This window comes from Phaseolus vulgaris, chromosome 10 (assembly GCF_051622355.1).
Source record: "Phaseolus vulgaris cultivar YP4 chromosome 10, ASM5162235v1, whole genome shotgun sequence".
Taxonomy (NCBI): domain Eukaryota; kingdom Viridiplantae; phylum Streptophyta; class Magnoliopsida; order Fabales; family Fabaceae; genus Phaseolus; species Phaseolus vulgaris.
The window spans coordinates 43827056-43851123 of record NC_143507.1 but is presented as its reverse complement, the minus strand read 5'-3'; the positions used below and the strand labels follow the sequence as shown (position 1 = coordinate 43851123).

Below are 24068 nucleotides of genomic sequence, written 5' to 3'. Positions count from 1 at the left end.
GCATATGTACATGGAACAGAGCAAGAAATAAAGTTCTCGAAAACAAATAGAAAGAAATCTTTTTTCAAATAGCAGAAAGTTAAAAATATTATTCTACTGATTATGATTTTTTTTATTGGCAAAGGTGTAGTATAAAAAAGTTTAAAAGCAAAAAACCAAATTACACCAAACTTTACCAAAAACCAGGATTAGTTTGAGTGCATTTTGAAATATTTGCCTTTTAGTATAAATATTACTGCACAGTATGAGAGATACTGGATCAGAATTCAGAAAAGGAAGAAAGACAATTTTTCTTAGAAATTTTACGTGGGTTGCTTCGATTATCAGACTTCAAAATCGACGACCTTCAATATTTTGCATTCTTCACTTTCCACTCTACTCATACTTTTTTTTATTCTATAAATTAGGTCTTATCAAGGAATAAACTGTTATATAAATTGGTAGTTCATTTATATTTTATGTTTCAGATGTGTAAATATTCATTACCTATGTTTTAGAGCTCCTTTTTTGCACACTTTATGTGCTTTGAAGTTTCTTCAATTGTTGATGGTAATAAAACTAAACGCAATGAATTATTTTACTATGAGTGATCAATTGTTCCATAATTTTGACATTTATTCTTCCTTATTGTTTTAACTAATTTGTTTCAAAAAAATCTTTCATTTTTTTATACTTAACAGAATTGGTAGCAACCAATTATCTAATACATTTTTTAAACACATTTGTATCATTGGTTAAAATTTATTAAAAACTACAAAATAAAAAAAACACTTTTAAGTACGCATATCATCAGTTAAAATTTATTTAAACTACAAAATCAAGAAAGTGTTACATAGTGTATGGATAGTATTTTTCTTTATTTTTTATAAGAATATTAAATGGGCTAACAAAGTATAGAACATGAAAGTATAAACAAAAATGTTCGTAAAGTTAATTGAAAACGGTGAAATGTTCTTTTTTCAATGAAAAGGAAATACTTAAAAGTTAGCATCCAAAATCAATTGCTAATAACAAGAATACAACAAATGACCTTAAAAACTAACCACCCATATTGAATCTATACTAAGGTATTTGATTGGTAAAGTTCAATATAGAAAAATGTCTGGAAAAAAACTTTGAAATACATATTATAAACAAAACTGATGTAACCATCCTTCTCATTTGACTGATTTTCTCACTTCAATGTCAATTTTCAAAGCTAAGCTTTTATTTCAAATCTCAATATCCAAATATTTCTCAAGCCGGAATTAAATAGCCAAGGACAATTTCTCCTTTCCCTTGGCAATAATAAAGATGCATTTTCTGTTGTTAAACTAAAGTTTATCCTCTAAATTCTTTTCTAAGTCTAATTTTTCTTACATTTGATTACATATTTTACAAGGAAACATGCTTTGGCAATAGTGTGTCACCTATCATTGACAACTTACACTAGCATCAGCAATGATTTGGACTATTCTTTGGACTATTCTGTGAATGCAGATTTCCAACCATGGTGCCAATTTCAAACATCAATATTTGGATGCATTCAAAATTTTGCAATATAAACTCCTATATAGAACCTTGATCAGTCATGGCTTGGGCAATGGTTAGAAAGGCAGAAATGACTGCTCCATGCACCAGAGCCCTGGCATAACAACAAGCATATAATAAACATTAACTGCAGCACCATATTTGGAAGAAAGACATTTCAAGATGAATGATCATTCAAACAAATTCATTGCTAGAATCTACAGTTACCATTACAATTTTATGGTATATACAAATGCATTTTACTTTTTTTTTTTTTTGTATAAAAGGTCAATACAAGGATGGTTAATATAGTCCTGTTATGTTTTTTATCCCTTTTCTTTTATAATTGAAAAACATTGAATCTCACACATGCTATCCTGTTCATTGAAGAATAAACTTGGTCAAGAACGTGTCTTGCAAGAATATAAAAGTGTGATTTTCTTTGCCATTGCTCATATTGCTCAATACAAAGAACACAAGACAGAGCTTCATATAGGAAAATCGAATATTTTTTTTTATAATACAGGAAGATGGGAAATTGAAAGAGGGTAGAAGAAAGGTAGCAGATTTCATCATTGTTGTAATTTTACTGAAAGAAAAACTTACTCAGGGCTTTCTTTTTGATAGCCAAAATCAGTTGCAGCTTTGATAGCTCTCTGATAAGTCTGTTTCATTGCTTCCTGCCCAAAGAAACAAGAAATTTGACGAGTTGGTATGAAAACAGCATGTGGCTAAAGCTGAAGTGTGAAAGAAAAAATATTAAACATTGATAACTCAATTTCCACTTAAGCTATATGTCAAATTTAATCTGGCATCAGTCATAACATACTTGATGTGCCCCACCCATGTACACAATAATTGTCAAACTCCCAGCTCAAAAAAAAAAAAAAACCACAAATACATCCACACATATATGCAACACACATCATAATGTATTCCTTTGCACATAATAAACGTAACCGAGTTCATGTAAATTGTATAAATCTTTTCAAAAAGAGTGGAAGAATGAGCTCAATTCAGTTTGAATAGGAAGAGTAAATATGAGTATTGCATGCAACAAAGATGATATCAAACTAGCAACCATTTACTATTCTTAAAAGGAAAACAATATAATTTGTAAAAGCAATTTCACAATACTACCTGCAATTTAGATTCAAAGTCCTCTGGTGACCAGTGCATCAAACTGCATTCATGATTCAGTTCAAGTTCTCCAGCTACAACCTGAAGACAAGGAAAACAGATGATTAAAGAAAGGTCCATCCAAATGTCCTGTCTAATGTTGATGTTGAAATTGAATCTTCAATAAGTTGAACAGAAGACCAATTAAATGATGTTAACCAATCCAACATAAGCTTTCTATCAGTTCCAATTTGATATTTTATATGGTGGTTAAATGATTAATGTTAATAGTTAAAATAAGCCTATACAGGAACAGCTTAACTAGAGATTTTAATAATTCGATTGAGTTGTTCATGTAATTGCTTTTGTTTAGGGTTTAGGGGAGAATATGTATGCAATAATTTTAATCTCACCCCTCCAGCACCAGCAGCCATTGCAGGAGCAATGAGAACACTAGCTTTTCTGAAAATCTGAACTGCCTCGGGGGTACAAGGCATGTTTGAACCTGGGATTCAAATTGAACAAGTAGCTTCCATTAGTATATATACGAGAAAGAAGAGGGAGAGTGTTGGGGGGGAGCCATATATGTCGGAACTTAGAACAACTACCTTCTACTAGTATACGACAACCTGAATTGACCAAATTAATGGCATCAGATTGATCAATTTCATTATGTGAAGCACAAGCAAATGCAACATCACACCTTTCATTCCACGGTTTTGCTTCATCATAATACTTGGACCGAGCATAGGTTTTTGAATAGTCTCTACATATTGTCAATTTATGAACAGGTAAAATTATATATTGTAGCAAGCATAAACAGACAACAGAAATGATACAAACCGCAAACTTCTTTGCTGAGCTTTGATGTCTCTCAGAAATGATATTTTTATGTAGTCAAATCCATCCTCATCAACCAAATATCCTCTGGAATCTGACAAATGCCTTTGTTAAAAAACATACTCCTTGACCAGGATGATACACAAAGGTAACCAAAATGTATGAGAACTATAGATTCAATTACTACAATTCTTAATGATGATCTATATATAAAGATGAAACTTATGTAATAACAAAGCACAGATTTTCATTCTTGCCAGAATAAAAGAATACAGACACAGCATCTTAGAAGATGTAGTAGCCCCATTATATTCAAAATCACAAAAATACAAAATTACCTGATACTGAAATGGGGAGAGCACCATAAGCAATTAGCTTCTCCAAAACATGCATTGCAATCTTTCCAGAGCCGCTCACAACACATCTACAGGAAATTATAAATTAGAAGAGTATTACAGGATCACAAATGAGTGGAAACCAATCAGGAAGCAACAAATTTCACAACAGATAATTGTCTTAAAAAGAATCTAATAAGTTAAAAAATTAAATTATAGAAAATGAGAGTTTTCAAGTTTCTAACGTAGGTGAGGATTGCATCGCACATATATATTATAATTAGGTCTTATTTCTAGTCGATGTAAGATTTCCAACACAGACTCTCACGTCGAGAAATGAATATCTTGAACGTGAGATTAGATATTTATGGATAATCTAATAGAAGTTCGATAACAATGACATCTTAGTAAGTGAGTTTATGCCTAACTCAATCTCACAAAACTGAATTGTAAGGTGAGGATTGCACCTCACTTATATATTATAATTCGGCCATATTCTTAGTCGATGTGAAATCTCCAACATAAACAGCAACAACATTTATGAAATGGTCTTAATTGAAATATAAACCTTAATCCTTTAAGTTCTTTATTCATGTCAGCAAGCATGAGCTGGGCAAAGAAAACCTGCAGAAGAATGACAAACTTGTGAAAAATTTAATAATTTGAAACTATAGATGCAGAACTTTTTTATGATGATCTTTTAGGCTAGAATGGACTTCCATGTTACATGCTCTTTGATCAGATATGTGGAGTTGCCTTATATGAGATTGGAAGCAATAGTGGTTAGATTAGAGGTTCTCTTATTTTAATTGAACAAGGATATGCATAAGAATATGACAGGACTTGCTGCAGAGTTTATCTCATAAAGAGATACCAAAAAAAGGGAGATAAAATGGAAGGTTACCATAGAGCTCATTTCATACATAATCACTCCAAATTTCATATCCCACCATATGCCCACAGAGATCAAGAATTACAAATTGAATTACCAGTCCATAGCCAGTAGCTTCAGGTCGAAGACTGGAGCCAGACCAAAATATCCTGGGCCCTGTAAAACTTCCCTGCACAAGTGAAGGATACATATGAAAATTACCCAATAAAAAAAATTCTTCTATGTCAATATTTGTAACAGTCTTAAGCTAAGCACACAAGCTTATAACAACAAAAGTTAAGAAATAAAAAAAACAGCCATGTGGTCGGTCAAGATTCAAGTTAGAACTTACAAGAAGAAAAAAAAAATACTACAATAAAATGAAGGGCACATGTCCATGTGACGGATGGAGAAAAGAGAAAGCTACATCGGAGAGAAAAAAACATAACAAAAAGGTAGAACAAGGTGTCAATTCACCAGAAAGACAGAAACAGCACCAGAACTGCTATCAGGGCTGAGTTTCCATATGAACGTATTTTCCAAAATCAAGGAGCTCTTTGCCCACAATGCTGTTAAAAATAGCCATTCTTATTAAAGCAAACCCTATCTCTCAGACTCTAAAATACCAAAAAAGAAAAACAAAAATAGAACTAATGTCCCACAAAGACAAGGGCAGTGAGGGAATTTTCTTTATGTCAACAGTAGCAGGCACAGTGGCCACAAATTTCAAGGATGAAGACCGCAATTCATAGCTGTGACTCCTGCTAGGCTGCTGCTACATAAAAATGCTCCACTATATGTTTGGATAGCATTCTACATGACTATTGTGCCACCATAGGGAGCTATTAACAACTACGGTGTGGTAGTTACATGAATCAAACAATGTCCTAATTTTGTATCATAAATCATGGGTATAAATAATTCTTCTAGATGCTTTTGACCATAATTGTTTCATAATCTCCCTCTGCCACTAGAGATTAGGCCATTCTCCATCATATTTACTCTCCTAACTAGGGCTTCTGTAGACCTTCTCCACACATGCCCAACCCTAACCATAAGGACATCAACAGATTCTCTAAAGGATGGGAAAAATTAAGGGAAAAATAAAATAAAGCAGATCTACATCATTGTACTTCAAAAGAGATAAGCTAAAGTAAAAGACTACCAGAATTACAAAATATGTAGACAATAATACTTACTCTAGGTTTGCAAATGTAAAATGCATGTCTTTGAGTTTGTCTACCTATTCACTTTTCCCTTGGTCAATGGGATTTATTCGATTGACATTTTACATGCATCACGCAATTCAGATGTGAGGGATAAACATGCAGGGGAAAATATATAAGAAAAAAGGGGAAATATTTATATTTACAGCAAATAGTTTGTTAGGGTTTGAGATTGTATGCATTACCTGAAAATGACCAGCTAGACGTCTATACTGTCCAAAAAGATACCCCATTTCTCGAGTACCAACGCCCATTTCCTCTGATGGAAGGTCCTAATAGACATTCATCACAAGAATATATACATGAAATGGGCCTTGGACACGAAACAATTAAAAGATGTAGAAAAATAATATGCTTTCAGTTACCTTGTCAGGCCCTAGGTAGCGATACATCTCACTCATGAAACTTTGGCAAAATCTCATAATCTGCTAACTTATCAAAGTGACATTCAGTAATTATAAAACTACTAGAAATCAAATTGAATTATTTGATAAATTCACCTCATTATCACTTTTTCCTTTTGGATCAAAATCACTTCCACCAGCTGCTCCTCCTAATTTGTATGGCGATAAGGCATTTTTTAAAGTCTGCAGAGAAGGTTGTATTGTATAAACTAAAAGTGGACCAAATAAAAAATGCAGCTCAGAATCTAGATACTTAACTTCGGCTGATATGTGTGTGAATCACAGTATATTTGTCAAATTTAAAAAACAAAGGCTTAGAGATATACATAATTACTCAACTAAACTCTGCACCTTATTACGAGAAAAAATTAATATTTTGAATGAATGCAGGTTTTCTGTCTCAATCATTATATCTCCTTACATAAAGTACATAGACCACACAGGATCTATTCATGTTAGAAATATTTCGAAGATCTTGCCAACCTTTATATTAGGAAATATTTTAGAGGTATGGCTTATAGTACTGATTTTCACATTTTTAATTTACTGCCTCCAATTATATTAGGCAGATATGAAATTGGAAGTTTTGCTTATCAATTGCACATAAACAGCATAACACATTGGTAGAAGAAATCAAACCACATACATAAAATAAATCAAACACATGCATCCTATGTTAGTATAATAAGTACCAACAAATCTTAGGCATCTAAGATATCCTCGTCCCAAAAGCCACCCTTACAGAGGATCTAAAAGAACTCCAACACTGACCCTGCCCCCTCGGTATTCTTTTGTATACTCTCACTATCTTCTTTTTACTATCATTCTTGCATTTATTCTCTCTGTCGCTCTCTCTTTCTCTCTCTTATTGTTTTTCTCTTATGCCCTTCAATTCTATATGGACATGTGCATATGAAAGCACTCGTATTTGCTTATTTATTCTCTATTTTTTATGTGTTTTTTCTCTTAAAATCAGAAAAACAGACTAGTACTACACCCTAAAATTGACACTACATAATGTTAAAAGAATAATAACTAAAGAAAAATGTGGGTTCTACCATGGTGATGAAATGTAAAAAGTATGCATTTAAAATACATCCCAAATGTAGCAGATTAAGGCTTACATAGATTCCCCCCACCTTGTCCACCCAAAAAAATGGAAGAAAATCTTTTACACACGATGTGCATTCTTGTTGACAAATAGCTTAAAGGATTAAAAAAGAAGTATATAAGCTTCCAATTCATGGAAAAAAATGTGACGGCATTAAAAAAGGCTTAATTCTGCAAGATTTAAGTCATACTTATAAGAAATAATGTTATATATGAATACCAAAAATACTCATAATACCTGTTCAAAACCAAGGAACTTGGCAATACTTAAATTCATTGATGGATGAAAACGAATACCACCCCTACATGGACCCATTGACTGGTTAAATTGTACCCTAAAGCCCCGATTTACATGTGTCTCACCCCTATCATCCACCCACGAAACTCGAAAAACAATCATTCGTTCAGGTTCCAACAAGCGCTCCATGATGTTAACATAACTGAAACATGAGAATATTCATGAGATGCATCAAAAACTAAAGGAATGACTTTGTCATTTGTTTATAGATAAATACATAATTATGGCCTGGAATAAAAGCACACCGAGAATTTTTTGCTATGACTCTTTCAAGGGCTTGAACTGCCTCCTGGACTGCCTGAATGAATTCTACCTCATGAGGATCCCTTTTTAGTGTAGCTTCAAGTATTGATCCTGCTGTTTTTGACATGGCAAGTTCAATTATAGAATCGTCAGGCCATATCCAAAAACATAAGCACCATTATAAGAAAGAAGACAACTTCTTATCAACTCAACATGTATCAATTTCAATAAATTGAATATATCAATTGTAAAATAGAAATTCTATCATACAGAACAACAGAAACGAACTAAAATTTGCCAGAGTAATGACAATCTGAAGCTTGACTCTTCAGTATCAAGAAAGTATAGAAAAAACTCAAATAAGAACCGGAAGAATCTTTATTATTTACGTATTCAGATCTGAGAATAAGGACCAGATCCAGAGAATGTAGCACTGTTTAAGTATAAATGAGGAACTTACAAAATTGATCAGTGAGGCAGATTCCTATCATCTTATAAAATTGATCAATTGCATCTTTCGTAAGATGAATTGGTAAAAGAAAAGCAAATGATATAATTCAACTATTATAAAACACAGTATACAACCATCAACGTTTTCATAGATAGTGCTCAAAAAATTATCTGCTCATGCCAGATAATATAGGATGCTGAGATGGCCAACCTTTTACATAAACAGGCTTGTCAACCACAATTTTATCTTTGGAGGCCATTTGAAGACGAAGAGCCTCTTTGTGAAGCAAACTATTATTGTGTTCTTCAAGAGCACTCATTTGCATATTACGACTGCCCTCATTCCCATAAGGATTTCTTCTATGCTTCCGTCCATACTCCCTGCAGACAGAGCAGAAAATCCTAGGTGTCCCATCCTTCATATCTACAAAAGCCCATTTATAGGTGTCTGCCCATTCTTCTCTCCATCTTTTAACAACCTTTTTCTTCCTTTTCACCTGTTGGTTTTTGGACATATCTTGAGCATCATTAGAAAGCTGAGAAACCATCCCCATTTGCTTGCTCTCACCATGTTCTTCAGCGGAAGATTCCCGCATTGGTGCACCAATTAGAGTAGCGTTACCAAATGAAGGGTCATCATCCCCAGGTCCAATTTCTAAATCAATCTCCTCACCAAGCTCTCTCACAACCAAACTATGCCTCTGGCTCTGCTGAATCAAAGTCATATCATCCATTACAGAATTCATCCCTACTACTCCACTGGTTGGCAACAACATTCAGCATGACAGCCCTCAAACCGAATTTTAAATGATTTGCTTTCTGCAAAACATATACATCAAATCACCAACTTACCTATTTTAGAATTAATGGAACAAACAAACAAACAAAACTCTACAAGATAAACACATGTCTGAATTGGTTGGCTCAATTAAGTTGGACTAGACACAGAATACATAAACTAACCTACCACTCGAATAGACATCAAAACAGTGGCACTATCTAGGCCAGTCTTGAGTTCTTCAAAACAACAATTCCCAAAATCTCAAACATGAACATCATTTCTAGTACTCATACAACATTTACATTGAATAAACTCCCTCAACCCAATTCTAGCTAGCACCCATCTGAACTAACAATCATTTAGACCCCAAGGCACAGAATAAACCTCAGAATCCTCACAAGCACAAAACACCAGTGTCCACAAACTCCACACTTGATGGAGTAAAAATGTTTTTTTTCCAACAACCAACAAATGATAATTAAATTTGCAGAAATACCCAGAAGTTGAATTTGACCGCTGAGCTCGAATACCTTAAGAAATTGAACCAAAGTAATAAACTAGAAAAACCGAGGTTTTGAGCATCTCGTGGTCGGAGTAAGATCAGAGAGGGGAGATTGGAGCAGTAAAAGGAGGAAACTTTAATTCGAAATTGAGGTTAAAGAGTGGAGTGTGATGGTTTGTGGAACAAAAACATAGTTGGGGAGTTTAATGATTGTTTCTGGAACTGTTTGTTTTGTTAGGTATTTCAGAAATCGAAGAAAGTGGGGGCACTCAAGAGTGACGAGGATGAATATTTTTTCAGAAATGGTTTTTTTACAGAAATAATTTTCACATATATTTTTTCAGATTATTAAATTTTCAATGTTTTTATTTACTATAGTCAATATTTATTATTTAAAATAAATTAATTTATCTTCAAAATAAGAAATATTTTCTCCTCAAACTGAGTATTTTATAGTGTAATGAAGAAAAACAAAATTGCGTAGTTTCTAAAAACAATTGTAGGTTAATTTCTTTTAGTTAAAAATATTATTTTTATAAAAATAATTTTTTGCGTTTTAAAATGTGAGAATAACTAGACAGCTTTGAACTAATAATTGTATTCCAAAAAATGCAAGATTCCTATTTTAATTTTAATGAAATAATTATCTAAAATGATTTCAAGTTATTATGACTCATAATGACTCAAAACATGATAATTAAATAGAAAGTTTCTTAATATCCCGTTTTAAAAAAAATTAATTAATTAGTTGCACATGATATCCAGCATGTTATTTTTATTTTGCTCTCTTTCATTAATTAAAATTTATTGAAAACCATTAATTAAATAAAGTGTGACATCTATAAAATAAATTATGATTTTTATTAAGTTTAAAAATTTATCTTGAGATGATATATTGCTTTAAGATAATTAAATTTAAGAAATGTAGATTTTATTTATCATATTTTAGTTAACTTTGAATATTTTTAATTAACCTGTTATTAAGAAAATTGTTTTATTTTATATTTATTAATTGAGTATCTGTTATTTGATTTTGTTGTTAACTGTTATTATCTTATATTTTCCTTTCGTGTATTAACATAATTAAGTTTTAACTCCATGATCAATCTGATAATTTTAATTGATTTTTAAGTAAATTTATGTTTTATTGAAAGTTCAAAATGTTTATATTTTTTAATTGACTTTCTATTAAAATTTTGTTTTTATTAAGTATTCAAAATCTTTATATTTTTTCAATTGAGTCTCTAACATAAACTAGAGGGACATGACAATTTGATTTTATAATCTCAAGAACTTTAATTATCCTTTTATTTCCATATGGTTAATTTGATTTTTATTTTAATATTTCATTTAAAAAAAATAAACAATATTATTAAAGATATTTATGATTCTATATATTTATTTTTATTGTTGTTTTTACATGTATAAATAATTTATTGTTAAGACTTAGTATGAATATCGAAGATCATTAGAGTGTCTTTTGCATAGTCCAATGATATCACTTCATGATTTAGATATCCTTTGGCTAGCATATAACAAACATTGGAATACTCATGTAGATTTATACAAGTAAATCATGTTTAGTGTGTTATCATCAAAACTCATAGAGGAACCACTAGGGGTTGGACTGTCTAGATGGACTACAAGAGTTAGATCATCTAAAATCTCAACAAGAGCAACTACGTCTTGACCTATGATGCTTCACTACAAAAGAATATCGATCTAGATGACCCCTCCCATATTTAAGTTATAAACAACATACATCGCGACAAAATTTCTAAAGAGACAATTATAAGCATGGTTAAAAAAAAATCTTTTTTAAAGTTACATACAACAAGTCATAATAGGAAAAAAAAGTTATGTCCAATCATATTTTTTTATCAAAATGAGGAACACTATTGGCCAAGTTAGATTGTTGTGTACTACATAGCTCAAAAAAATGTAATTGTCAAACACGAACTATTTTAAATTAACCACAGGGTCGCTGTTAAAATTTGTCTCATCTTTACCTCCATCCAACGACTTCAAAGTCCTATCTAATTCTTCTTCCTCATTTGTGACATCCTCTACTAGAATGAGTTATTCTAGTTTTTCAGTGTGGAAGTCCATGTCAAAATGAGTTTGCCATAGTTGATCAAGGATGTATTCTTCTCTTTCACTTTCTCCCTCCTTCCTTGTTTCACATGATGAGAAATGATCTTCTTAGTCAAGCTTTAACTTCTTTTCATTCCCCTCCACCAAGTATTAAAGATCTCATATTGACTAGAAATAAAGACATTTCATAATATATAAGTAGGTGCAACTTTCACCCTATTCTTAATACCAAAAAACACATTTCTTTCTAAGATAAACCCTTTCGACAATCAACTAGACAACATAATTTACAAAAATAAATAAATAATTGGGACATTCGCTTCAGGTGCAAAGCCATACACAAAATTTGGAAAGCTTGCCACAATATCCAACTATTTAGATGGAGTTGTCTTATAGTCTAATTCAACCTATGTTATGTTATGCTCCTATCATAAACTTGTCCAAAGGAAACCAAATGTACAAATATAATAAATGTTAAGCAAGTTCTGAGTGATGACATACATTGTCATTTTTCTGAAATCTTCAACATACCTAACTCTCCAACATACCTATTCTATTACCAAAAGCCTACAATATAGAAAATCAACCTAATTCTTTGTCCACTCCTAACCAACCACAAAACCAGATCATCCTACCTGTTCTAACATAAGTGAATTTTTAAGGTTGAATAAAAAAGTAAAATATATTTAAAAATGCGTGATTATTTAGAATATGATTTTTTTATTATATATGAATTTTTAATTAAACTTATACATTAGGACTCCGATTTTTTTCAATAAATATCACTTATTTTAGTTTATTTGATTTTTTCTTTCATTTTAGTCCTCTAATTTCTTTTATCTCTGGTACCCTCCCTCTATCTGTGTATCTATAACTTCTTTAAACTAAAATTGTGTTAACCTTTAACATGCAGTGTTGTTAACAGAACCGGAAAGAAAAATACAATGGACAAAAAAAGTGATAATTTAACTTCCCACTGTCTTGCAATGTCCACGACCAAGTGTTCTGAATGAATCTAACCAAACAAATTCAAGACCAAATTGTTAATTTAACTTTAAAATTATAATTAGTAAGGAACTAGTTAAAAATTAAATATCTCTTACATTATATAATGTGTATAAACAAACAGTAGATATATGTTCATCCTTCTCATTTCGATCAATCTCAGTTGACTGATTTTCTCACATTGGCAGGAAGACTACTGAACAAGAAAGCATATTAAATTTCAATGCTAACCCTTTTATTTATAATCTCATGTTTGAGACAAGCATCAAGATGAGCTCAATAAGACAAGGAAAATTTCTCCTTTTTCTTGGCAACAATAATGATGTCTCTTCTGTCGTTAATTATCCTCTAAATATCTTTCTTTTCTAAGTTTAATCTTTCTTATATATTTTTCAAGGAAATATTCTTTGGCAATAGTGTCATCCTATCATTGACAATTTGACACTAACATCAGCAATGATTTGGATTATTCAGTGAATGCAGATTTCCAACCACGGTGCTAACTGGTTAAGATCAGAATTTGGATGCATTCAAAACTTTGCAATATGAACTTCTATACAGAGCCTTGATCAGTCATGGCTTGAGCAATGGTTAGAAAGGCAGATATGACTGCTCCATGCACCAGAGCCCTGACATAACAAGCATACAAATATTAAATTGGGGCTGCAAATTTAGAAGACATTTCAAGATGTTTGTTCATTCAAACAAATCCATTGCAAGGAAACTACACCCACAAGAATCTACAGTTGCCCCTAAAAGTTTCATTTTACTTTTTTGGATAAAAGTGTAATACAAGGATGGCTAATAGGTGTTTTATTTTTTTATACAATAATGATACATTGACAGCTTGCTCCAGTATACAACTTGTGATTGATGATATGAAGAAATTGTATTTTCATCATTTCATGTAAAAATTGAAATCTTAGGCAGACAAATGAGGTTGTACACTGGTGCAAGTTGTCAATATATCACTCCTCTTTTTTATAATAGAAAAACATTGCATCTCAGAATTCACATATCTACTCTGCTTATACCGAGGAGCGTTAATTTTGGGAATTAAAGTTTATGTAGTAGCCTTCATCATTGTTGTAACGATAAGGAAGAAAGCACTTACTCAGGACTTTCCTTTTGATAACCAAAATCAGTTGCAGCTTTGATAGCTCTCTGATAAGTCTGCTTCATTGCTTCCTGCCCCAAGAAACAAGCAAATTTGAATGCAGAAGTTGATATAAAGTTGTATGCAGTTTATGAATGTAAGATTTCAACTTAAAATCAATTAGCATTTAGTGAAGTTGCCTAATAATAAAAGGCCACACTCAAAAAAATTGAGACATGTTTATGATAAGAGCATAACATAAGAAGAACCAGTTAGAATAAGAATAAGCGATATACCAAGATAAGCTATAAGCTTTGGTATCATGTCAGAATTCAATTTAAACTAATTTATATTAAGTGAAGTTGTCCAACAAATACATAAGTCACACTCTAAGAATTGAGGCACACGATGTGGGTTTTCCTAAAAATGCTTACTAAAGGGTGAAAGAAAAATTGTTAACTAAACATGAGTAACTAAAAAAACACATTATAATGCATTCCTCTGCACAAAAGAAACATAGCTTAGTTTAGGGACATTGAATGACTCTTTTCAAATAACTTAAGAATGAGCTAAATTCAATTGAATAGGAAGGGTCAATAAGAACAACATACAACTAAACAACACCAAATCTAGCAACCATTTACAATTCATAAAAGATGTAAATATCTAGTCTCATGCTTGAGATGTCAATTCTCAACACGAGTGGATATATTGGAGATTCTACATTGACTAAATATATAATTAAATTATAATATATAAGAGGCAACCCTTACCTTAAAAGCTGATTTTTTTGGGGTGAGTTAGCCCCAAAACACAAATGTTAAGAAAACTATGATTTGTAAGAGCAATTATTTCACCAAACTACCTGCAATTTAGATTCAAAGTCCTCTGGTGACCAGTGCATCAAACTGCATTCATGATTCAGTTCAAGTTCTCCAGCCACAACCTGCAAGCAAGTTAGCATGGAGAACAGAAGATTTAAGAAAGGCCCAAACAAGTGTCATGCCTAATATTGATGTTGAAATTGAATCTGTCATCAATTGGAAATAAAACCAATTAAATGATGTTAACCAATCCTGATACACTTATGATCACGGTTTTAATTTGATGTTTTATATGGTGAAATGATAAACGCTTGAAATGAACCTATTCAGACATGGCTTAGCAAAAGATTCTAATAGTAGTCCACGATGGGATCACGTCAATTTACTGCTTTGTGGTGCTAAATCATAATCAAATGAAACCTTCAGGTTAATGATTATTAGTTTAACAAGACCAGAAGTGCACCTCACCATTGTAGGGTCTTAAGAAAGTCAAATAAACACAAACTCTGGTGGATGGAGAGAGGCTGTTTCCATGACTAACCAATGACCATAGGTCGTAAGACAATAAACTTATCATTGAGCCTAGTTGTGCTCGTCAATTTAACAAGTAACCACTAAATATTTGCATCTAATGAATGTTTAATAGGGGCAAGTATTTATTAAACAATTAATATGCCTGAATTTGGGGAGCAATCAAAGTGAAGGGAAAAGGTGTTAATTCATCACACAAAGACCTAACATTCGAAGATTACTCCATCTCCTTTCCTGATTCTATTCATCTTCAACCCAACTGTTGCCTAATAAACAAAATATAATACATAAGTAACTTTGCATCAACATTTTCAGTTAAGGTGGATATAAATTTACATTTTCAGTTGAGGTGGATGTAATAGCATTTCACTCATGGCAGTATTAGGAATGGTAGTGGCTGTAACCACCACCATTACTACCACAATCATTAATGTCACTGTAATTACAGTGGGAATATGTATGCAATATACATAGGAAAACTAAAGTAAAAAACCCACCCCTCCAGCACCAGCAGCCATTGCAGGAGCAACGAGAATACTAGCCTTCCTCAAAATCTGAACTGCCTCAGGGGTACAAGGCATGTTTGAACCTAGGATTCAAATTCAACAAGTCAATTCTATCAGTTGAAATGAGAAAGAAGGAAGTGGAGGGGGGCAACATTGCATTTGCATCTTAAGAGAACAACTACCTTCAACTAGTATTCGACAACCTGAATTGACCAAATTAATGGCATCAGATTGATTAATTTCATTCTGTGAAGCACAAGCAAATGCAACATCACACCTTTCATTCCACGGCTTTGCTTCATCATAATATTTGGACCGAGCATAGGTTTTTGAATAGTCTCTACATATTGTCAATTTATGAACAAGGACAGTAAAATTATACAAAATAGTAAGCAGAAAGCATAAACAAACAACAGAAATAATACAAACCGCAAGCTTCTTTGCTGAGCTTTGATGTCTCTCAAAAATGATATTTTCATGTAGTCAAATCCATCCTCATCAACCAAATATCCTCTGGAATCTGACAAATGTTTTTTTTTTTAAATAAATACTCCTTGAAGAGACAGGATACACAAAGGTACTCAAAATATAAGGCAATTATAATCCTAGATTTATTTTACCAAGCACAAATTTTTATTTTTTCAGCATTTTAATACATGCAGTAACCCCCCTATATTCATAAAAAAACAATATTACCTGATACTGAAATAGGAAGAGCACCATAAGCAATTAGCTTTTCTAAAACATGCATTGCGATCTTTCCAGAACCACTCACAACACATCTACAGGAAATTACAAAATTATAGTTTATAAAAGTATTCCAGTCTCATGAATGTGTGAAATCAAAGAAAGTAACAAATTCCACGCTAGATAAATGTATTAAAAAAAAACTAACAAGTTAGCAAAAGAAATTACTGAAAATGGGAGTTTCCAAGTCTCTAATAATATTGGAATTTTGAATTCAAGAATATATCAACTTGAAAAGAAAAGATTACGGATACTTAATTATAAAACATAATGATGATCAGAAGGTTAGAAGCTCCAACATTGAACAAGTCAGTAGCAACAGTGTTTAGGATATGGTCTGAATTAAAATAGAAACCTTAATCCTTTGAGTTCTTTATTCATGTCAGCAAGCATGAGCTGGGCAAAGAAAACCTGCAGAAGCATATGACAAATTTGTTAATAATGTAATAACTTGAAACAGTAGAACCCTTTATGATAATCTTATAGGAAAGAATGGGATTGTATGTTATACATGCCCTTTATTCTGAAGTGATGAGTTGGTGTATATGAGATTTTAGGCAATAATGGTTAGAGATTGGTCTTCTTTTTATTTAATAAATGCACAAGAAATTGACAGGACCTCCATAAAAGGTTATCTCATACAGAAATACCAAAAAATAAAGGGACAGAAAATGAAAGGCTACATGGAACACGTTTCATACTTAATCATTCAAATTTTCATATCTAACCATACATCCACGGAGTAAGAATTAAATATTGAAATTACCAGCCCATAGCCAGTAGCTTCAGGTCGAAGACTGGAACCAGACCAAAATATTCTTGGCCCTGTAAAACTTCCCTGCATAAGTAAGGCATACATATGAAAAATACCCAGAAAAAAGAAGCATAGTTTTCTTTTCTGCCACAAATGCTAACATGTTTGTAAACTGATTAGACATATTACATGATAGTAACATTCAAGATATGTAACATTCTTTTCGGCAAAGTAAAGCAATGATCCCAAGCCCATAAAGGCAAAAAACAACCACAAACAACCAATTCTTTTACTGTTAGATTTGGCAATTAAGTCCATAGTTGTCAATCTCGGATAGAAGCAGCAAGAGAACCGATTCCCAAAATCACAATATGGGATGCACATAGCAGGACAAATGCTATTTTAAAGATTTAAATACTTATAATTAAATGATCAAAAAGAGGGAAAAACCAAAAAATTAAAGAATTTTAATTAATAGTCGAAACAAATAGTCTTAAGCTAAGCAGACACAAGACAATAAATCAAAAAGAGGGAAAAACCAAAAATTAAAGAATTATAATTAATAGTCGAAACAAATAGTCTACACAAGACAATAACTACACAAGTTGAAGAATAAAAGAAATATGTAAAGAGGTAAAGACTCAAGTTAGAACTTAGAAGACAGAAGAAAAAGGTTACAGAGAAAAATAAAAGGCCAATGTCAATCTGATAGATGGAGAATAGAGAAAGCTAAGTTGGAGAGAGAACAGAACAAAAGGGTAGAACGGGCCTCAATTCTCCAAAATGTCAGAAACAACAATAGAAATAAGGAAATAAAATGTAAAGCAAATCTATTTAAAAACATTAATATATATAAGTCAATATATTTATACATAACATATTTTCAAATGAATATTATAATTGTTAAAAAAAATTAAATTTCTTTCCCTACTCAATATTTTTTTAATTCATTCTAAAGTTTAAATATAAAAATTATTCACCATTCAAATAAGATTTACACACATTATAAAAAAATATCTCAAGGACATATTAGTCATCTCCGTTATATTTAAAGTTTTACATTTGTTTTTTTGTCACATCAATCCAATCCACTAAAAATCTCCATATCACTTTCCACTCAAATCCACTCATTTTCCCTACATCCAAACAGCCTCTCTTTCTCCTCCTTTCCTTTCCTTTCCACTCCCACCCCCAACCAAACAAAGCCTTAGAGAGAACAAGAGAATTATCTGTGTGAGTAGCTTGACTTTGGGATCCAAAGGGAGAAGGTTATTTACAAGGATTACTTATAATATTTCTCTATTTTCGTAAATGATATGTTTTGTTGTTTGGACTTGTATTGTACGTCATTGTACTTCAAAGGAAATAAGCTAACAACTAAAGAGATTATGGAATTACAAAATATGCAGAAAATAATGCTTACTCTAGGTTTGCAAATGTAAGATGCATAGTTTGCTCTATCTATTCAATTTTTTCTAGGTCATTAAGATTTATTATAATGATGTTTTTACATAAAGTGCATCAAGGAACTCAGTGTGAGGGATAAACATACAGGGGGGTAATATATAAGAAAAAAGGTAAATTACTAGTATTTCTACCAAATTGTTAGGATTTGAGAATGCATGAATTACCTGAAAATGACCAGCTAGACGTCTATACTGTCCAAAAAGATACCCCATTTCTCGAGTACCAACACCCATTTCTTCGGATGGAAGGTCCTAGTAGACATCCATCCATCTCAAGAATAATTCATTAAATAGGCCTTGAATCTGAAAAGGTTAAATCGATAGTGAAGAAAAGTATGCTTTTAGTTACCTTGTCAGGCCCCAGGTAGCGATACATCTCACTCATGAAACTTTGGCAAAATCGCATAATCTAGCAAAGTAACAATTAGTAATTAGAAAACTAATTAAGTAGAGATTGAATTGAATAAGTTGGAAATTCACCTCATTATCACTTTTTCCTTTTGGATCAAAATCACTCCCACCAGCTGCTCCTCCCAATTTGTATGGTGATAAGGCATTCTTTAAAGTCTGTAGAGAAGGATGTGTCATATAAACTATAAAGTGGTCCAACACAGAAATCCAGCTCAGAATCTGGGTTCTTAACTTTTCCTGATATGTGACTCTAAGTATATTTGTCAAATATAAACAAATAAAGGCCTAGATATACATCCATGCTCAACCAAACTCAGACATTGTATAGTTAGTATTTTGAGTGAATACAGGTTTAGGGTTTAAGGTTTATTAAAATAGAATAAATTCTACAGAAGTTAAGTTATTAGTTGTGAGAAATAATGTATTATATAAATACCAAATTACTCACAATACCTGTTCAAAACCAAGGAACTTAGCAACACTTAAATTCATTGATGGGTGAAAACGAATACCACCCCTACATGGACCCATTGACTGGTTATATTGTACCCTAAAGCCCCGATTTACATGTGTCACACCCCTATCATCCACCCACGAAACCCTAAAAATAATCATTCGTTCAGGTTCCAACAAGCGCTCCATGATGTTAACATAACTGAAACATGAGAATATTGGTGAGATGAATCTAATATTAAAGCATTGGCTTTATTATTTGAGTATAAACAAATATAAAATTATAGCCATTTTGAATAAAACACACCGAGAGTTCTTTGCTATGACTCTTTCAAGGGCTTGAACTGCCTCCTGGACTGCCTGAATAAATTCAACCTCATGAGGGTCCCTTTTCAGAGTAGCTTCAAGAATTGATCCAGCCGTTTTTGACATGGCAACTTCAATTATAGAATTGTTAGACAATACTCAAGAACATAAGCATGTTTATAAGAATTGTTAGACAAGACTCAAGAACATAAGCATGTTTATAAGAATTGTTAGACAATACTCAAGAACATAAGCATGTTTATAAGAATTGTTAGACAATTCCACATATTATTTCACATGTAGATAACCAATATTTTTCAAGAAATTGATTATGTCAACTGTAAATAGAAATTCTATAACACAGAACAACAGAAATGAGCTGAGATTTACCGTAGTAGTGATAACACAAATCTTGATTGTCAGATATCAAGATTACTTCTAATCAATTCCACATATTATTCAGTGTGGATAACGAACATATACTCATTTCAAGAAATTGATTGTCAGCAGTAAAATAAAAATTCTATCACTCATCACAACAGAAATAAGCTGAAATTTACCAAAGTAATGATAATACAAATCTTGATTGTCAGATATCAAGATTACTTGTAGTCAATTCCACATATTATTCAGTGCGTAGATAACCAATATATACTCATTTCAAGCTTGTGTCAACTGTAAAATATAAATTCTATCACTCAGAACAACAGAAATGAGTGAAATTGACCATAGTAATGATAATACAAACATCGATTGTTAGATATTAGATAATACACATCTTGATTCTCAGATATCAAGATTACTTCTAATCAATTACATATACTCGTTTCAAAAAATTGATTATGTCAACTGTAAAATAAAAATTATATCACTCAGAAGAACATAAATGAGAAGAAATTTACCATAATAATGAGAATACAAATCTTGATTGTTAGATATCAGGTAAGGATAGAAAAAAAGAACTAAAATTATCTGTATTATTTACACTAAGGTCAGGGATTAAGAACCAGGTCCTCTGATATAGCACTATATGAAAGGAGGAAAACAGTAAGAGAAAAGGAAATGAACCCGAGAGAAAAGTTGAGACCGAGTCTGAAAATGGTCTATTCATGGTCTATTTGGTTTCTAGTACAAAATGAATTAACCCTGCTGTCTGAGTACAGCTCAGAATATATAAGGAAACTGTGTATGGTATACTGTTGCAACTGAAGTAGTTCAGTTGTAGCAGCACAGTTGAGCCACAAACTAAACAGTTAAACTGATCTGCTGGTTAATTCTCTTAGCTAACAGAATGAGTGTACACATACCATGTTTTTAAGCTAAAAATATACAACTCCAGGATACAGTCAGCATACAGATACAGTTGTAAACAAAAATGTAAAATTAGTATTATATTATTCAGTAAAAAAAAAAGGAGAAAGCAAGCATTTGAAAGTAAAAGTGTGCTGGGAAACTAAGTTTTGCAAAGCAACCATTAAACCAGTGATGGAACAAAATTAAATTAATAAAATGGTTGTCTGCCATAGGATACTTTCAAATCAGTCAGTAGTTTAACCACTAAAGGAAGCAGTATAGTTCACAAGAACATTCAGATCTATCTAACAAACAACACAATGCGTGCACTTCATAAACTAAAGATCATTTGAAACGTTGAATGCAGAAGTGAAGCATATTCTTATTATCCTATGTAATTGATTAAATGCATCTATTTTTAAACACAACAAACATATTTTTTATAAACCTATGACCAGAAAATAAAATGAACAGGGGCAGGGCACAACAGATGGTTCAACTCAACTATTACAAAACAGAATATACAACCATTAACATTTTAAAAAAATATATTATCTGTACATGACAGTTATTGCAGCATGCTGAGATGGCCAACCTTTTACATAAATAGGCTTGTCAACCACAATTTTATCTTTGGAGGCCATTTGAAGACGAAGAGCCTCTTTGTGAAGCAAACTATTATTGTGTTCTTCCAGGGCACTCATCTGCATGTTTCGGCTACCCTCATTCCCATAAGGATTTCTTCTATGCTTCCGGCCATACTCCCTGCAGACAGAGCAGAAAATCCTAGGTGTCCCTTCCTTCACATCAACATAAGCCCATTTATAGGTGTCTGCCCATTCTTCTCTCCATCTTTTGACAACCTTTTTCTTCCTTTTCACCTGTTGGTTCTTGGACATATCTTGAGAATCATTACGAATTTGAGAAACCATGACCATCTGCTTGCTCTCACCATGTTCTTCTGCAGAGGATTCCCGCATTGGTGCACTAATTAGAGCAGCATTACCAAATGAAGGGTCATCCTCCCCAGGTCCAATTTCCAAATCAATCTCCTCACCAAGCTCTCTCACAACCAAGTGATGTTGTCGCTGGCTTTGCTGAATCAAAGTCATATCCTCCATTGAAGAATTCATCCCTATTACTCCACTTATTGGTAACAACATTCAGCATGACAGCCCTCTACACTAACTGAAAATGATTGCTTTCTGCCAAAACAAATACACCAAATTACCAATTGACCTAATCAAGAGTTAATGGAACAAACAACCCAAACTCATTTACAGGACAAACATATGCTAGATTGCATTGCACAATTGAGTTGGATTAGACACACGACACGACATAAAACTAACCTACAACGCGAAGAAATCAAAACAGTGGCACTGTCTGGACCAGTCTTCAGTTCTCCAAAACCACAATTAACTCAAAAATCCCAAATATGAACATCATTTCTAGTAATCATGCAGCATTTAACAAACTCCCTCAAAACTTCCTCAGCCCCTTATTTAGAAAGAACCCATTTGAATTGACAATCATTTAAACCCCAAGACACAGCATAAACCTCAGAATCCTCACAAATACAAAACGCGAGAGTCCACAAACTCCACAAGTGATGGAGAAAAAAAAAAGTTTTTTGTCGACGACCCACAAATGATAATTAAATTTGCAGAAATGCCCACAAGTTGAAATTGACCGCTGACCTCAAATACCTTCAGAAATTGAACGAAAGTGACAGACTTAAAAAGCGAAAGTTTGAAGCATCTCGTGGTTGGAGTAAGATCAAACAGCGAGTTTGTAACAGTGGAAGAAAGAAACTTTAATTCGAAATTGGGCTTAGAGAGTGGAGTGGAAAAGAAATGTAGTAGGGAGTTTAATGGTTGTTTTTGGGATGTTTGTTTTGTTGAGAATTTTAGAAACCAAAGAAAGTGGGAAGAGTGACGAGGATGAACGCAGCACCATCACCGCCATCACCATCATCATCATGTATGTGATGGTGATGTTATGTGATGTGATATGATGTGGATTATGCGTGTGATCATCATCCATCGGTATGCAAAGTGCAACGATCGAGATTTTATTTCAAAAGAAAATAAACAACTATGCTTAATTTGAGTATGTGATTTTTGAGTTGAGGAAATGATAGATTTAACGAGAAATAGAGACATTGAAATTGTTTGAATTAAGAAAAAAAAGTAATGAAAAATAAGCAGAAAGTTTATGAAATGTGATATGATAATTGTGATTAATAAAAGAATTTAATTTATAAGATTATAAAATTACAATATTTGTCCTATGATTAAATGAATTGAAAAATAAATTATTATTTTTTTCATGAAATGTGTGTGATTAAAATATTATTCTGGTTAGAGTTCAAAAACTCAATTCGAAAAAATACAAATTGTCAAAGAGACCACAATGCAAAATTATTGAAAATAAATTTTAATAAAAAAAATAATATTTGAATATTCATAATTATAAAATATTTAATCAAAATTTGTAAATACAGTAAAATTTAATAAACTAAAATAAAATTATGTTCAACATTTAGCGTCTGATTAATATTAAATATAACAACACACAGTACATATATATGGGTAAATAAAAAAATAGAGAAATGAAAGAAGAAGAAAAACTACTAAAATAGTCCTTAAAAGTGTTGAACGAAATTAGTTTTTAAGATTAATATAACTATAAAACAATTACTGAGATATATTCAATTAAATATAAAAAATGATTAAATTGGTTTTTTGAATAAATAAAATAACCAAAAGGTTCTTAAATTATAAATTGTCAGTAAATTTTACTTTTAAAATTGTATTGACAAGGAGGAGGTCCTCCACTCAATTTTTAAAATTCCAAAATTTCTCTTCATTTGAGAATTAAAAATCTTAAAT

At 32.1% G+C, this 24068-nt stretch overlaps 2 protein-coding genes across 7 annotated transcripts; both read right to left on the bottom strand.

Moving 5' to 3' along the window:
* Nucleotides 1-1189: 1189 nt before the first annotated feature.
* LOC137818266 (uncharacterized) lies at nt 1190-9992 on the bottom strand. 4 transcript variants are annotated; one of them, XM_068621573.2, is made up of 16 exons: nt 9683-9992; nt 8617-9224; nt 7958-8066; nt 7653-7854; nt 6401-6487; nt 6266-6325; nt 6086-6172; nt 4793-4864; nt 4372-4427; nt 3807-3892; nt 3472-3562; nt 3237-3394; nt 3042-3133; nt 2650-2730; nt 2116-2189; nt 1190-1624 (listed from the first exon to the last, which is right to left on the bottom strand). In XM_068621573.2, exons 2-16 carry the CDS (start codon nt 9179-9181, stop codon nt 1549-1551), a joined length of 1896 nt encoding a protein of 631 aa, XP_068477674.1. In that variant the 5' UTR covers nt 9182-9224; nt 9683-9992; the 3' UTR covers nt 1190-1548. The 4 variants fall into 4 exon arrangements, with proteins under 4 accessions (XP_068477674.1, XP_068477671.1, XP_068477672.1 ...); XM_068621570.2 differs by having other exon boundaries at nt 7958-8069; nt 9717-9992; XM_068621571.2 differs by having other exon boundaries at nt 9717-9992.
* A 3008-nt stretch (nt 9993-13000) lies between these two features.
* On the bottom strand, nt 13001-23286 carry LOC137818496 (uncharacterized). Of its 3 annotated transcripts, none has more exons than XM_068621954.2 (16): nt 22884-23286; nt 21770-22379; nt 19883-20012; nt 19576-19777; nt 19192-19278; nt 19061-19120; nt 18877-18963; nt 17258-17329; nt 16847-16902; nt 16441-16526; nt 16174-16264; nt 15927-16084; nt 15736-15827; nt 14749-14829; nt 13902-13975; nt 13001-13416 (listed from the first exon to the last, which is right to left on the bottom strand). In XM_068621954.2, exons 2-16 carry the CDS (start codon nt 22335-22337, stop codon nt 13341-13343), a joined length of 1920 nt encoding a protein of 639 aa, XP_068478055.2. In that variant the 5' UTR covers nt 22338-22379; nt 22884-23286; the 3' UTR covers nt 13001-13340. The 3 variants fall into 3 exon arrangements, with proteins under 3 accessions (XP_068478055.2, XP_068478054.2, XP_068478053.2); XM_068621953.2 differs by having other exon boundaries at nt 22875-23242; XM_068621952.2 differs by having other exon boundaries at nt 22527-23221.
* Between the last annotated feature and the right edge of the window lie 782 nt (nt 23287-24068).

Coding starts and splice junctions, on each gene's coding strand:
- LOC137818496 (XM_068621954.2), bottom strand. CDS start 22,337: ATGTTGTTACCAATAAGTGGAGTAATAGGGATGAATTCTTCAATGGAG. Junction 16,527..16,846: donor AAAGAACTCAAAGGATTAAG/GTTTCTATTTTA, acceptor AATTTCCTGTAG/ATGTGTTGTGAGTGGTTCTG. Junction 15,828..15,926: donor TTGTCGAATACTAGTTGAAG/GTAGTTGTTCTC, acceptor TTTGAATCCTAG/GTTCAAACATGCCTTGTACC.
- LOC137818266 (XM_068621570.2), bottom strand. CDS start 9,181: ATGTTGTTGCCAACCAGTGGAGTAGTAGGGATGAATTCTGTAATGGAT. Junction 6,488..7,652: donor AGTTCCTTGGTTTTGAACAG/GTATTATGAGTA, acceptor CCTTCTCTGCAG/ACTTTAAAAAATGCCTTATC. Junction 3,563..3,806: donor TCTCCCCATTTCAGTATCAG/GTAATTTTGTAT, acceptor GGCATTTGTCAG/ATTCCAGAGGATATTTGGTT.